The sequence below is a fragment of the Odocoileus virginianus genome, chromosome 2 (genome assembly GCF_023699985.2).
Source record: "Odocoileus virginianus isolate 20LAN1187 ecotype Illinois chromosome 2, Ovbor_1.2, whole genome shotgun sequence".
Lineage (NCBI taxonomy): Eukaryota > Metazoa > Chordata > Mammalia > Artiodactyla > Cervidae > Odocoileus > Odocoileus virginianus.
The window spans coordinates 46,164,411-46,180,917 of NC_069675.1; the positions used below are offsets into that span (position 1 = coordinate 46,164,411).

The following is a 16,507-nucleotide window of genomic DNA, read 5'->3' on the forward strand; positions in this document are numbered from 1 at the left end:
AGTATCTTACCACATGTCACAAAGTTATCATGTACAACTTCAACATGAATCAGTGATGGATCCACGATTTTCAGTGCTGGAATCTTAAGAACAAACAAAACAAAGATACCAGGAAATTTTAAAAACGCTCAGGAATATACCAGAAATTACCTCTATCACTCAGTCGTGTTTCTCTTTGCGACCCCACGGACCATAGCCCACCAGGCTCCTCTGTCCATGGGATTCTCCAAGCAAGAATACTGGAGTGGGTTGCCAATCCCTTCTCCAGAGGATCTTCCTGACCCAATTATCATCAAACTTGGGTCTCCTGCACTGCAGGCAGGTTCTTAACCATCTGAGCCACGAGAGAAACTAGTTAACAATAGGGGTTTCTTACATATAATTTCCTTTTAAAAAATAACTGACTTTTTTCTACTCTGTCTGATATTTTAATACAAAATAACAAAGGTATGTGAAAGTAAAAGTGTTAGTCACTCAGTCGTGTCTGACTCTTTGTGACCCCATGGACCATAGGCCACCAGGCTCTTCTGTTGATGGAATTTCTCCAGGCAAGAATACTGGAGTGGGTTGCCAATCCTTTCTCCAGGGGATCTTCCCGATCCAGGGATCGAACCCAGGTCTCCTACACTGCAAGCAGGAGATTCTTTACTGTCGGAGCCACCAGAGAAGCCCCATTTAGCTCTTATAAGATACTGTAATTCCTTTTTATAATTATCTTCCCCTGTTAACTTATCTTACACGCAATTATCATCATCTTTACCTCCTCACAGTTGACTTGAAGAGTTTTTGATGTTGGGTTTCCATTTACAATGGTTGCAGAAAACCACTGAGTTGATGGGTCCAAGCTGTAAATTTTTACTTCTGAACCAACTAAATTTTTGTCACCTTAAAAAATAATTTTAAAAAAATCCTTAGAGCAATTTGCATTATCTCTGAACAGCACCATTTATCCAGCATAATTTTTTCCCAAGTCTTTAAAAAAAGATGCAATAGACAAAAAGGAAACATTAAAAGATATTGCTATAAACTTAAGACAGACATTTCAGCAAAGGTAGGAGAAAACGTAAACTTTCCATTTTAAAGCTTTGATTTCCTATTGCTTTATCTAGACTTGGCAGTATATTTATCCTAGCACCTGTATCAGACCAGGTAGTATCAGATAACTCATTGAGACCTAACTCACTCTCCTATGCAGTTTTAGAGGATCCAAATTCAGGAACCTCGTCAGAACTTCTAAGTTTCCTAAAACATTCACAATTATGAAACTGACCAAGAAAATCAATAACAGTAACTAGCAAGATCAAGATCACCAAATTAATGTTTTACTCATTTTATAAGACTGAACTTCCAAACATCAAATTTCATGTCAAAATATAGCTGAGCTTGTTCAGTATCTACTTCACTTTTATGTTATTCACATGATCCTTGGGCTTTCCACATTTCAGAGGCTTTAGAATACATTATAGAATACAGTCCTCCTCTCATCAAGCTGCATGGGAAATGCATCTAAAGAATTACTAAAAAATGAGACATTTTAATGAGCAAATGAGTGAGAAGGGCTAAAACACAGCTTACAAACTAATCACTGGTCAACTCATGAGCTATCACCAACAGACAATCCACATACCTTGTAAAAGATGGCTTTCATCTAAATGTTTCACAATCAAAGCTTGAAATTCTTTACTGACACTCTGATTATCCATCAGTGAAAGACGGAGATTGTTTACATCCTGAAAAATTGAAAATCATTGTATTTTAAGGTAACAAATAAGAACAGTTGTTTAAATTCCAGTGGATTATTTCAATTCATTTAATCACAGGGATTAATATAGTGTCAATTAGCCATTTGATGGCAGTAAACCATTGCAACTCCAATGAACTAGACAAGTCAAACAGTAGGAAACCATCAAATGATCACAAATATAAGGCAGATAGAAGTGAAGCTACTCGAAGCTAAGAGTGAGACAGATATTAAGAGTGGCTCAAAGCATAATTTTAAACATGACAGAATTTAGGCTATGGGACATATAATAAGCAAAGTAGCTAGTCATGCCAAAAATACTCTGTATCCCAAACTCTAGGGATTAGGGAAGTCACAGATCCAAATGCAAGGGGCAGAAGACACACATAAGAAAATATTTAGATCTGTAGCATCATTTCATTGAAATTGCTGTTTTTAACAAATATCATTTCACATAGATTCATTTACCCTAACCAGAATTCCAAATGCATTCTTCTTTACAAATGGTAAAGGTGGGGGTGAGGAGGGACAAAAGCTGAATGAACAAACAGCCTAGGTCTTCAGTAGCCACTTTTGAAACATTCAATTCTTGGCAGCTCTATTTCTGGCATTATTCCACAGTGTTCTGGCTTTGTGTGTATACTCAGTTATGATAAATGTATACAGATTGTCAATAGGAATAACCTGTCAGACCTGAGAAACCATATAGTACAGAAGCCCTTCCAATACTAGGCCTTCATGCTTTTCTGCATGTGAAATGGGTACACAGTGGCTAAAAATAGTTCATCCATTTCTCCCATTGGGAAGAATAGCCTTGTAGAGAGACCATGCTGAAAAAATTTCTTAAGTAACATTAAACTAGGGGCTTCAAAAGAGTGAAATATTAATTACCAGAATGAGCCATGTTTTTGTTTTTTTCCCCCTCATGCTACTGCAATTTCAAAAAATTTAAATGTGTTCACCAATTCCTACTATAAGGTAAAGGAGCATTAATGGGGAGAGCCATTAACATTAAACAGCTCTTAAATAAGGTAGAGTAATTGGATTCTGCTTAGAAGAGTTTCAAGGGCTCATCAAAGGTGCCATGTAACTGAGTTGGACACTTAAGTCGTTTTTTCTTATCCACCTATAACTGAGATGAATTCAATCCAAAAGACAGACATTAGGTTTCAATTCCAACTTCTGCGTACCCCAAATAATTTTCAGATTCTCTATTCATTATTTAGAACAAGCCTCCTACTGTGGTAACCACATCAGCCAACATAGAGTCTCATACAGTAGAAGCCTTACATTATCACTTGCCTCTACAAGAGAATGCTCTAAAGCATTTAACTTTGGAAATTATCACCAGTAAAAGTCAAGAACACATGCAGAGTCTCCCTCAATCAGTATATTAATAACACTCACACTAACAGCACAGAGTGCACCTCCTTGAGAGTAAAAACTTCCTGATCTTTTCAATCTCAAGAAACAAAACTGAGCTCTACTTTAACTGAAAAGATGAGACACATTAAAGATGAAAAATAGAACTGTCCTGAAAACAATGCTAAGAAGTAAAAACTACTTTCTGCTCAGTAGTAGTCTTCCACAGCCCCTCCTGTATGTTCCCTGCTCCTTAAAAGCAAGGATTCCGCATTTCAATGTAGGAAAAATATCAAGATAACCTCCCTAGCATGCATGCATGTGCGCCCAGTCTTTTCAGTCAACGCCTGACTCTTTGCGATCCCATGAACTGGAGCCTGCCAGGCTCCTCCATCCATGGAATTCTCCAGGTAAGAATACTGGAGTGGGTTGCCATGCTCTCCTCTAGGGGATCTTCCTGACCCAGGGATCAAACCCGTGTCTCCTGTGGCTCCTGCACTGCAGGTAGATTCCTTACCTCTGAGGCACCAGGGAAGCCCCATCTACCTGATGATATATGAAGATAACTTGTGCCCACAACTAAGTAAAAGCATCTTCTTCTATTCCATTCACCTAAACATTATAAAATAAGGTTCAGAGTATGAATCTTGTTTTCACTCACTTCCAGGATATGGAAATAAAAGTGAGACTTGAGCACAGAAAAGCCAGTGCTTTGAGTTTTCCAATATAGACCCAGCAATGGCAATGACCCTTGGTCCTAAACTATCTTATAAACTGGTTTAATGGTTCTACAGGCCACAGAAACAAGTCAGGTCACAAAACCAAAGAGGGTGAAGAGGATAACTGACCTTCACAAATGACACTAAAACAACAAATGTTAATTGTAAGACCAACATTACTCCCAAGGTAGTGATCTGTGGAGTTAACGTGCATGTTCTTCCCCTCCCTCCCAACATTTTTATAATAAAGGAAAAAAACAAACATTTGAGCAAGACCCAAGAGCTTAAATGTTGTAAAGAAAAAGGTAGTTCTGTAAGCTAACTGGAAAGAACAGGAACACACACACACACACTTGATTCATACTGTTTGTGATAGGTCACCATAAACACTGAATTAGTGAATACTGAACCATTCCTAGTGGAAAGATGGGGTTAGGTTTCTTGAAGCCTCTGGTCACAAGTGACATCAACCAATCAATACATAACCTTGTTTTATGTCTTTCTGTTGGAAAAAACTCCACAAGTTTTTAACATATATAACTGCATTTATTTGCATGCAAAGTCGCTTTAGTCATGTCCAACTCTGTGCGACCCTATAGACGGCAGCCCATCAGGCTCCTCTGACCCCCATTCTCCAGGCAAGAATACTGGAATGGGTTGCCATGCCCTCCTCCAGGGGATCTTCCTAACTCAGAGATCAAACCCAAGACTCCTGAGGGTCCTACACTGCAGATGGAATCTTTACTCCTGAGCCAGCGGGGAAGCTGTATTACTGCATTACTAACCTTGAACTCACAGCTACCATACCTTATGGCTGAATGAAGCTTAGCTAACACATGTTCTCTCTAAGACTCACTTAGGAACAATATGGACCACTTCAGCAGTATCCCAGGGGACCATTTTAAACACTGAAGTACCCAACAATGCAGTACTAAATAGACTTTGAAAAGGACACTTGTTTACAGTAGAAGAGATGAAACAAGAAGGCAGAACGGAACCTTATTCAAACCTCAGCTGGGAACAAGTGTCAGACAACTCAAAATTTTCACCACTCTGGACATGTCTGTGAATGACCATAAAAGCACCAAAATACTGATTGGGGAGTTACAAATATATTTCATCAAGTAAGCAAGTTCTCAAATATAGAATTTTCAAATAATGAGGACTGATATATATGCATACAGATATATGTATATATGAGTAACAGTTAATCTAAAAATTATTTTCATATTATCTTTTAAAAATTATTTCATATTACACACAAAAGCCATCAACAGTAGTACCTTTGTCCTTCCAAACCCAATAAACAGTACCAACCCAATGGCTAACATTGAGCATTAATGTCTAACATCTGCTCATAAGATGGGTCCTTTTTTCTGCTAGATATCTGATCTGGAACAATCAACGTCAATATGTTAGTTCTCACATTAAAGGAGTTTATACTTCTGTTTTTAGGGCCTAATATTGGTTCTAATGGTTTACCTGTATAGGCTTTAAAAGATCTTTAGAAAGAAATACTCTTTGTTGATCTCCTAAAAAGCGAATAGATGTTATGGATCCCAAACCAGCTTTGTCCAGCAGAGATTTGTACATCTGAAACAAAAGAAAATGTTTTGGCATCATAACTGCTATTAGTATCATTGTGAAAATGGGGACTGGTAATATTCCACACAGAGATTAAACCATTCATTTGTTTATTTACTACCAATATCTCAATAATAACTATTTATGCAACCAAAACAAGAGCACACAGTTTTTATCTAGAATCAATCATTTAAACCAGATACACATTTGAGAGTCATATAGGTCTGGGTTTACAGATGTATGGCTTGCCCCAAATTTATGCAGAATACTGTTTTAAGTTTATTTTTCTGGGGAAATGGGCCATGTTTTTAGCAAATTCTTAGTAGATGGGGGAAAAAGTAAAAAAGCAAAATACAACTTTAAACAAAATCCTACATCTCTCAAAACCCTTCAGGGGCTCGTTTCATCCATGGGCGAAATCTCAATTTGGCTCACACAGCATGCAGGCCCTTCACAAGCTGGTCAGCCTTTTAATCATCCTCTTGGCCTTTCAACTACCCAAATCTGTCCCAACTCACCTCTCAAACAGCATTAACTGTCCTCTTCAGATACAGGGCTCACTCTTTGCCTTTAACTGCACCAGACTTCCGGTGCAGAAATGGCACAATCATATACTGACTGCTGGTGTCTTTAGAGTCAAAGAAATATGAGCTGGGGGAAACTTAAAGATCATGAGACCATGAGTGGAAATCCTGACAGGGGCCAGGCAACACCTCCTATTCAGGTTCAGCCTACTGTTGCTAAAGGAATTGCTACAGGCTTTAGTGTGTCCATATCTTATTGTTGTTAATAAGAAATGGGAATCTAGATTTTTAAGAATATTCTCTACATTTTTTTAAAGTAGACAGTTAATTTAGATTTTTTTAAAAACACTGTAAGGAGCAAACCAAAAAGATCTGTATGTCTGTATATATCTGCTGGTTTCTAACCCTTGACCTAGAAGTTCCCCAAATTACCCTCACTCCCTACTCTTCAAGTGAGGAAACTGAGACACACAGAAGTCAAGGGTCCAGAATTGCAGGCCTCCTAGCAGGGCTGACAGGAGATCCTGGAGCTTTTTCTGAATCTTCTGCAATGTCATATATCTGTACTATTATTTTCCAGAAGGCCAACTATAGATACTACATAGATTTTCCCTGTTTCGTTCATAATGGATGAAAGAACTTCTCAGGGGTTCAGTAAGCCCGAGTTTTACTTACTATTGCAGGCCACTGAACAATTCGCTCAGAAATTTCAGGAGACTTTCGTTCAGCCAAAACCAAGTTATGTTCCACTAAGAAGGCTCTCCTTAGGAGGCTGTAGACATCTATCCATCTTCTCTTCCTCCAAGATTCTCCATCAAACTCCACACACACCTAGACAAACAGAATTGAAGGAAAGAAGACTTGATTAACAAGAACATGAAAAATGCCTAAGATGAAATTAGACCCTGATCAAGTCTATTCAGATCTGTGTCTGTGAATACGCTGCTTCCACTCCTGCTCTCTTACTTCCCTTCTCAACCCAGATAAAATAACCAGATATGAGGCTTCCCTGGTGGTCCAGAGGTTACGAATCTGCCTGGTGATGCACGTGACAGGCATTCGACCCCGGTCTGGGAAGATTCCACATGCCACAAAGCAGCTAAGCCCGTGTGCCACAACTACCAAACCTATGCTCTGGAGCCTGCAAGCCATAACTACTGAGCCCACGTGCTGCAACTACTGAAGCCACATGCCTAGAGCATGTGCTCCACAACAAGAGAAGTCAGCACACTGAGAAACCTGTGCACCACAACTAGAGAAAGCTGCGCACAGACATGAAGACCCAGCACAGTCAAAAATAAGTAGTAAAAAAATAATAATAACCAGATTCGTTAGTCTAGTCTAACTATGAAGCTTTGGCTCCCAGGCCACTTTGGGAAGAGAAGTCAAAGGATATGGGGGCAAATCTGTCCTCAAGTAATCTCTGGGAAGACCTAAGAGAAAAGAAACCCCATGTAGAAGGCTTTTACATATGTTAATTAGACATCAGAGCTTGCAGAACTGAAAGACAGAAATCTGAAACCCTAAGACGTACTTGTCGCAGGGCATTGTAATTCTGTGTTGACACTGTCAGTAAGCTGATGATGACCCCCAACAACACAATCCACCACTGACTTTTTCCATTCCTCTGATAGCAGCAGGATTCGGCAAGAGGCACTTTCAATGCTTTGAGTTGAATACACTGGGAAATCTACCTCAGAGTTTGAACTCCAAGACAACTTTGCTAAATACAGAAGTAATTGATAAATGACACCAGAATTTTCCTAAACTACCTGTGTAACTTCTTATATGAAAATTAAACTACTTTTAAAATACTATTTTCCAAGTAACTCTGAAATTTCCTGCTTCTGATTTGTAAAATATCTTTTAGCCTTAGTTATAACCCCAACCTAAAAGTTTCCAACATTACCCCCCTTAAAATCTGTACAGATATTTTAAGATATAAAGGTAGAATTCAGTCCAAAAGTGGGTCTCTATGATAGTAATGCAGTAGTAATCAGTCACAAAACCTTAAAATTCATATACATGTACCAAAACACCTTAGCTTCCTTAACCCATTAAGAATATGCTACCCTTTATATTGTTGTTCAGTTGCTAAGCCACGTCTGACTCTTTGTAACCCCAAAGCACATCAGGCTCCCCTGTCTTTCCCTATCTCTCGGAGTTTGCTCAAACTCATATCCATTGATCCAGTGATGCTAACTAACCATCTCATCCTCTGTCACCCCCTTCTCCTTTTGTCTTCCATCGTTCCCAGCATCAGAGTCTTTTCCAATGAGTTGGCTCTTGGCATCAGGTGGCCAAAGTACTGGAGCTTCAGCATGAGTCCTTCCAAGAAATACTCATTGGGTGATTGCCTTTAGGATTTCCTTTAATTTATTCTAAGTCTTTTAAAATTTTTTTATGTTTTAACTGAGATATGATATATTCCCTCGATAGTCAGTGTAAAAATCACCATTTTTATTTGATTTAAAAGCCCTCAATTTTGGCTTCAAAGAGTTAGTAAATCCATCAATACTTCATAATTTCATAGACAATTCTATCTTCCTTTTCAGCCTTTAGAAAAAGAAAAAAAGTTTACTTAATTTCCATTCACTCATCAGAATCCAATTAAAAAATCCTTTCCTCAAAGATGTTGTCCCTTACCAAAGAGCCTCTCTCTACCCCAAGAGAAGTCCCTTGTTAACTGTACTCAAAATGCTGTCCTTTTCCTTTCCAGCACTTACCCACATTTTGAATTATTTATTTGTCGTTAATTGACTGACATTAAAAACTCAGATAGGTCAAAGTCTGTGTTGGCTTTTACTTACCATTGTATTTCATGGGTCTCCATACTTGTTCAGTGAATAAATTTCTCCCTGAACTGGGCTCTTACCTTCTGTTTCTCTCATCCATTTGGAAGGCAGGAAGTTCCCAAGGGATATACCACTAGCCTCAATCCCAAACTTTTCCAGATTTATGGCTATATAATATCAATCTTTAAAATCAATTAAATTTAAGACCAGTCCTATTCTCCTCTCCCAATCTCAAAATGTACACGCCTAATTTCTCAGGCAACTTCCCCTGAGAAGCACGTATCTTCTTGGTATGACAGACTTTTATCCTTGCAGTTATTACAGAGTAAGTGCAAATGTGTAAGCACCTATTATGTGACAAGGCCCCATGTTCTATGTTTCCACTGGTTCTATGTATTCCATCCATCACCATAACCAACCAATGGTCCTTCAAAACAGAGGTGTTCAGAGACTGAGCATATTCCTTTCTGTTTCTAGCCACAGAATCCATGTCTTCTGATATCTTCCCCAGTCCTTCAGCCCCACATCACGTTAACTTCAAACCCAACCAAGCTCTGGACGACAGAGCTTTCCCATTAATGTAGTATACCAGGAATGTACATCTACAAACTTCAGAACCACAGAGATCTGTGTTTGAATGCCAGCCTTGCTGAAGCTTTCTTAGAATGGCTTTACATGCATAAAATAAAATGTGTAGAATTACAAAAGCAACCAATTAACTGTACCCAAGTTAAGAATGCTTGCCAAAATCTAAGCTCTCTGAATTCAGTGTTCTGGTGGCTTTAGAATGCAAGTACTAACACCTACCCTTCACGGAACTGTTAAGTAGATTTTAAAGGCAATGTACATTAAGTGTCTGGCAAGCAGATTAGGCAGCTTTAAGACCTTCATGGAAATTCAAATCTTAATTTATCAGAGTATCACTTCAGTTAGGAATGGGGGAGAGAAAGACTTCAATATGATCACCTAACATCAATTCAGAAAAAAAGAAGTAATCTAAGATCTTAAGTGGTTTCTCAAAACTTAAGTACTATCACAATTCTTATCATATCACTATCTACAAAGCTTATAATCAACCCTAAATCAAAATTTAGACAAGGTTCCTCTTTATATCTCAGTTTTAGGGTGATTCGAAAACTAAGTTTAGTTCTTTAAAAATAAGTTTATGACTGAAGTATTAGATCACATTAATCAAAAATTCATATTTTAACAAGATGGCTTTTTAAATACATATAATGAAACCAACAAGTTGTGAGCGTTCTTAAACATGCTTTCAAAAGTTTCCTATCTATCATAACCACACATCTTTCTTTTGTGCTCTGAGGTCTAATGTGCTATATATAAGGACATCCCCCCGCCACCGTCCCCAAAAAAGTCTCTTCTGCAGAAATTTCTATAAAAATGTACCAGTAAGAATTCAAATTCAGGGGGAACTAACATGATTTGACCAAGCTCCTGCAAGCTGACGGATGCAGCTAGTTCTCATTGTAAAGTGTTCTTCCCTCCACAATCCCTTGGTCCAGAAAGGAGATGTTATTTATGTTGTATAACTCCAAAGGCCAGAAAGAGGCCTATTTAATTATGATTACTACCTGTAATTCCCAAAGTTCCAGATTTTTAATAGGGCATCTAATAAATGTGTGCCTATTAGCCTATTCAAATTCATTGATCAGATGTTGGATATTTCAAGTTAATTATTTCAAGCTAGTTTTCCCCAAAAGAAAATCTCTTTAAGACACATGAATTAATATTATCTAATCAAACTAATCTCAAAACCTCCCACTTAGTATACACTAATCTTACCTGAGTATATGATTATGAAAATTATCAGAATGGCCAAGTAAAATGTTTCCAGGTTTAAAAATAGGCACTTACACAATGGCATGTTTTTTAATCCCAAAGTTTTTGATGACATTATCTACTCTATGTCCAGCACGATGATGCAGAAGACCACTTATTTCACTACTTCACAAATCAGAAATCATCTCATTATGCTTCTAGTTATGTCTTCTTCCACCAAGACTTTTATCTAAAATCCTAGAGTCAAGCATTCAATTATAGGGGTAAACAGTTATTACACTGTGCTAAAAGTTTCTCATTTTACATGGCTTGACAGGCAACAGAATCCACCTACATTCAAGTTTTAACTGTATACAAGGATGAAAAGACCAGGTAGACGACAGTAGTCAAGGCATTCAGCTCCTGAGTGGGAAAAGCTATGACAAATATAGACAGAGTATTAAAAAACAGAGACACTACTTTGCCAACCAAGGTCCATCTAGTCAAAACTATGGTTTTTCCAATAGTTGTGTATGGACGTGAGCGTTGGACCATAAAGAAGACTGAGCGCCGAAGAACTGATCTTTTGAACTGTGGTGTTGGAGAATATTCTTGAGAGTCCCTTGGACTGCAAGATCAAACCAGTCAATCCTAAAGGAAATCAATCCTGAATATTCATTAGAAGGACTGATGCTGAAGCTCCAATACTTGGGCCACCTGATGTGAAGAGACGACCCACTGGAAAAGACCCTGATGCTGGGAAAGATTGAGGGTAAGAGGACAAGGGAGGGACAGGGGATGAGATGGCTGGATGGCATAACCAACTCAGTGGACTTGAGTTTGAGCAAACTCAGGGAGATAGTGAAGCATAGGGAAGCCCAGCATGCTGCATGCAGTCCATGGGGTCACAAAGAGTCTGACACATGTTAGTGACTGAACAACAAGAGCAAAGAAGGGAAAGACCTAGACAAACAAGGCAGAGAAGGAGGACACTCTCAGCATGCATAATGAACAAAGCCAGTTAGAAAGCAACCTGCCCCACACACAAAGAAGAGTGGGATAAAAATAAAGTTAAAGACGTTGTTCCAATCACACTTAATTAAGACCTGTTGTTATTCCAGATAAAGAGAATATCACTGTTCCATTGCAAGATTATTTCTAAACTGCTTTTCTATATATAAGCAATAACTATTTGATTCCTTCACTTATCTATTCAAATATTTTAGCAAAAACTACATGCCAAGCAATGTTCTTAGTTCTGGGGATACTGAAGCCAGCAAAATAAGAGCTGTGCTAATTTCCTTCTATCTGAACATTAAAGCTTAGTGTTTAAGATTTGGAGACAAAACTGGGCAAGTTATTTAACTTGTTTAAGCCTCAGTTTCTAATACTAAAAAGTGTGGTTTACTATCTAAGATTTTTGTGAGAATAAAATAAAAGCATTTACTGCTTCAGTTGTTCAGTCATGTCTAACTCTTTGTGACCCCATGGACTGTAGCCCACAAACTCCTCTGTCCATGGGGTTCTCCAGGCAAGAATCCTTGGGTGGGTTGCCATTTTCTATTCCAGGGGATCTTCCTGACCCAAGGATCAAACTCCTGTCTCTTGAGTCTCCTGCATTGCAAGCAGATTCTTTACTGCTTGAGCAATCTGGGAAGAGGTATTTGTTAATTCTGTCTTCACCTAACTTCTTTGTAATCAACCACTGAACAAAATGTAACTGAGTAAGTGGCTTTGTTACAAAGTCTTTCTCTAAATGAAACAAAGTTAACAAGCCCTGGCCTTATTAACTCAACCAAGGAAGCAAATCAGTCTAGACAGACTTGGCTCTCTACCAGTGCTAAAACAGGTGCACACAACTTGAATTTTATTCCTTCTTATTCATTATTGCCCCCAGTCCCAACTCATTCCCCAAATTCCTACTCAAACACAAATTCCTACTTGCCAAACACAATTGGTTTCAAAGTTTCCAACACTGCTTTTGGTAATACATGTCCCTACACTTATGCCAGTTACTTCATCTGCTACTCCATTAAGGAATGCAGCAATAAATCATGACTAGAAAAGAAAAGCTGAGTAGATTTCTTACATGAGGGCTGAGTTGTGAAGAATGTAGGTAAAGCTAAAAAATCCACTATAATTGAAATTGTTCTTGAATTAAATCCCCCTTGCCTCCAGGTTAGGCACCTTAGCCCACCGGAAGACAAACAACCAAACCTAGATTCAAGTGTCCCTTAGTAGCTAACTATGCAAATCTGGACAAGACTTCCTTTTTAAAATCTATTTCTTTCTGAAAACGAAGCTATCACCACCACTTCAAAGGCTGGGGGTGAGGAAGATGCAGAGAAGAGGACACACAAAGGACCTCCTAGACTGCCTTCCTAACCCAACAGGTCCTTGATTTCTGATAGGGAAGGGAACACCTAGTGTCTCATCAGCTGCTAAAGAACTAAAAACTGTGAAGCTTAATCTCGTTTCCATTCAAATCAAATAAAAACAAAGGCAATAGAGAAAATTTTACTTGTTGTGAAATAAACCATAACAACTATGATTAACAACTACTCCCCAAAGCCCATTTTTATGGAGAAAGTTTATTAGCCTAAAACAAACAGGCTGGCCATCCCTGCACCACACTAATTCTTTCTATAAACTTCAAAACCCAGTTTGCAAGGAGTGAAACCAATTTCACACTGTATGACAGTGTGGTGTATGGTCATACACACTCTTATATGACAGGAGTCCTTCAGTGGCACAGCCTTTGATTAGGGAGCACGATAATTAAGAAAGTGGGCTCAAGGGTCAAAACTTTCTGAGAACGATTCCAATTTTGACCTTAGACAAGACAATCTCCCCCAGGCCCAGTATTTTTGTCTGTAAAGTGGGGAATATTAGTACCTACCCCCAAAGAACTTCTGTAAGGATTAAATATGAACACAGCTATCAACTGTTCAGCATGATGCCTAGCACATGGTTAAGTACACAATGGTCACTCCTTTTTCCACATGAAGATAAAGTAGACTACTGAAGCTTTGAAAATATTTGGCCACATATCCTTTCCTATAACCTTTTGCAGACTAATTACTAGTTGGGGCATGCACTGTCACCTTGAAAGTGTTCTCCTTGAACAGTGTCTCAGAATTCAACATGTATTCAACTGCCAGTGCGAAAGCTTGCTTCCTTTATCTGCGCAGTTTGCAAGAAAAAGCCAAGATAATGATCAAATGAATCCATTACCCAAGATGGAAAACTCTTCTGTTCTGACAAGCTTCCTTCAAGTTATCGCCACTTCAGAGTCTCTGTTGGGGACCTCTCTCCAGTTATTTTTTTGCACAAAGGAGAGTTTATTGGTACAATGGCTTCCTCACTGCTAGTTTCCAACACCCTTTCACACCCATACTTCTATTACGGAGTAAGAGCAGAATTCATCTCATTTTGAAAAGATCTAACTGAAAAAAGGTTCTGCGTGTCATTCGGATTCAAAATCACCTGCCGCAAGTGTTCCCATTTCTCTCCCTTCCAACACTCCAATGGAGTGTTTGAAGTCATTCCTCTGGCACACCGTATAAGGGGCAGCTCCACCCCAGCCCTCCATATATGGTCACATCCCACACCCACTTACAGACTCCTCAAAGACAACCAGGAAACTCACTCCTGCCCTGACCCACCATATACGGGCAAACACCCACCCTAACACGCTGAAAAGAGGACTACGCTACTCACTCTACACACACTTTTCTTCTCACAAGTCTGAAAGTTTAAGAAGTTGGGGGGAAGAAATTCGGAGGAACGAACCAAAAAACCCAACTAAACGCACTTGCACCCACTATTCTCAACAAACATTCCAAATGTCACCCACCTGCCCAAGAGAGCATTAACAACACTTCCCCCCTTCCTAGAAGGAACCGTTACTATCCTGAGGAAGCACTGGAGAAGGAAATGGCAGCCCACTCCAATATTCCTGCCTGGAGAATCCCCACGGACAGAGGAGCCTGGCAGGCTACAGTCCATGGGGTTGAAAGAGTCGGATAAGACATAGCAACTGATCAAGGAGGCACAGCGCGGGCAACAACTAAGCATGTCTGAGCAACCCCTAAACCCTTATTAAAAACAGGCAACTCCAGGCCAAACACACCTCGCTCTACACCATTTCAAAGACTTTGAAGGTCTAGTTTTCTGCACCTTCAGATCAGATGCCAACTTTCTGGTCGCCTTTTCAGCAAAGGGGAGGGGGGGAATGGGGGTGTGCTGGCTGTCTCGTTACCAAGGTAACTAGGAAACGTCCGACTGCCGAGCCCCGGGAGCCGGTTATACCTTCAGATCCTTCTTAGTAACGTCGGTGTGGGAGACGGCGCGAATGGTCCCGGAGAGCCAGGGCCACTCAGCGACGCGCTCCACGTCCCAGCTGTCGTGGCCGCCGTCGCCGCCGTCGGCTGCAGACAGACTGAGGAATCGCTTCCCCACCAGTACTGGCCAACTTTCTCCGAGCGTGAGCACCATGGTTTCCACGCTGCAGGAAGGGCTCCTCCCTGCAAAACACAAAAACAAAATGCAACGGAGGCGGCCAGCAGGAGAGGGCCGGGAAGAGAGGGCGGTGGGGAGCGGGGGGGGTGGGTGGAGAGAGGAGGCCAGGGAGGAGAGAGGGTCCTAACCCCGCTATGAGGACCGGACCCCGGGCGGCGGGGGCGGCGGGTGAGAGGACGTTAAGACTCAGCACCCGATCTCTCCACCCGCGCCTTCCCCGCCCCCCCCCATCTCTCCCCCAACCCAAACACTGGCCCCAAGCGCCGCGTGACCCTCGCTCTCCCAAGTTTCGCTTTTCCAAAACCTTAAACCTCACCGCAGACTGAGTGAGGAGAATTATTTGCGGCTTAAGTGGATTTGAAAGTGTTCGCCCCTCACCCCGGAAAAGAAGAGGCCCCGAAGCAGAGGGCCTGTCCCAGGCGGCCGGGTCCCCGCCCCGGGCGGCCCCGCGGGAGGGGCGAGCCCGCGGTTCCGCACTTGCCCCGCCGCCCCGCCCCGACACCCTTCTTCCCGGCCGCAGAAGCCCCGGCCGGCGCCCCGGCCCGGGGATGGCGGGGCCGCGGGGCTTGGCGCCTTCACCTTTCTTTCTCCGCTCCCTTCAGCCGAGGCCGCGGCGCTCTTACCCCGCCTCCCGCCTCCCTGAGTCACCGGCGGCGGCTGCCGTTTACAGCCGCCCAGCCGACTCTAGCTCTGACTTGGTTCAAGAGCTCGCACAAGACACGCACAGCCTCCTGGGTCCGCCCCCTCGGAGCCGCTTCCACCGGTCATTGGCTGAGTCCGAGGAGCTGGGCGAGACCAGTAGGGAAAGAGCCCATCACCATTGGCCGTCCGAGCGAGGGCGGGGCGAGAGAAAAAAACAATTCCTTGGCTGCCTCCTCCCTCTCCCCTCCCCCTTCCGACTCTCGGACGACCCCCATTAGGTTAAAGTACACCGAGCGTAAGCGAGGGATTCCTCCGCCAGGGCCATTCTTTCCATTTGTTGCCTCACGGATGCAAAAAAGTCCCGCAAAATCGGTTATCAACTTTAGGACCCAGAGGAAAATTACGGTGGTGTACAGATAAGACTAGATGGCGAACCCTAGGGCTGTAAGTGCCTATTGGATTGCTTGTCAAGTGCGTAGGCTGTCGACCGAAGATAGGCTTTCCACTTGGCGGAAGAATCTCACAGGAAAGGGGTGAGGGCGGTGCAGAGTCAGCGGGGGAGGGAAGGGACTGGAACGTGCGGTTTGAAGCGTACTCAGCTAGAGGGAGGAGCGACAGTGCTCGAGAGATTCGTGCGCAGGCGCTTCGCGGAGCAGAGGCTGGAGCTTGGGCTGATGGGCGAAATGGCCGCGGGAGGCGCAGGCGCACGTGGTGATGATCATGGAACGTCTGAAGTCCGCCATTTTGAAGGAAAAATGAAGAAAGGCATGGAGTCACTGGGAAATGATATTAATTATATCTAAAGGAAAAGAGGCCATTCGTACAATGCAAGAGTGGGCT

At 41.6% G+C, this 16,507-nt stretch overlaps 1 protein-coding gene across 5 annotated transcripts in view; it reads right to left on the minus strand.

Annotated features, from left to right (window-relative positions):
- KDM3A (lysine demethylase 3A) overlaps nt 1–15,742 on the minus strand; it is a 55,265-nt gene extending 39,523 nt beyond the window's left edge. For 2 of the 5 annotated variants that reach the window (XM_070479382.1, XM_070479379.1), the window contains exons 1-6: nt 14,816–15,030; nt 6,606–6,761; nt 5,305–5,415; nt 1,628–1,730; nt 761–885; nt 11–83 (exon numbers count right to left, since the gene is read on the minus strand). In XM_070479382.1, coding sequence (XP_070335483.1) covers nt 11–83; nt 761–885; nt 1,628–1,730; nt 5,305–5,415; nt 6,606–6,761; nt 14,816–15,001 — 754 coding nt within the window. In that variant the 5' untranslated portion in view covers nt 15,002–15,030. Of the gene's footprint in view, nt 1–10; nt 84–760; nt 886–1,627; nt 1,731–5,304; nt 5,416–6,605; nt 6,762–14,815; nt 15,031–15,341; nt 15,363–15,604 lie in introns of those variants that run through there. The other 3 variants (XM_070479389.1, XM_070479395.1, XM_070479401.1) reach the window with 3 other exon arrangements.
- Nucleotides 15,743–16,507: the final 765 nt, after the last annotated feature.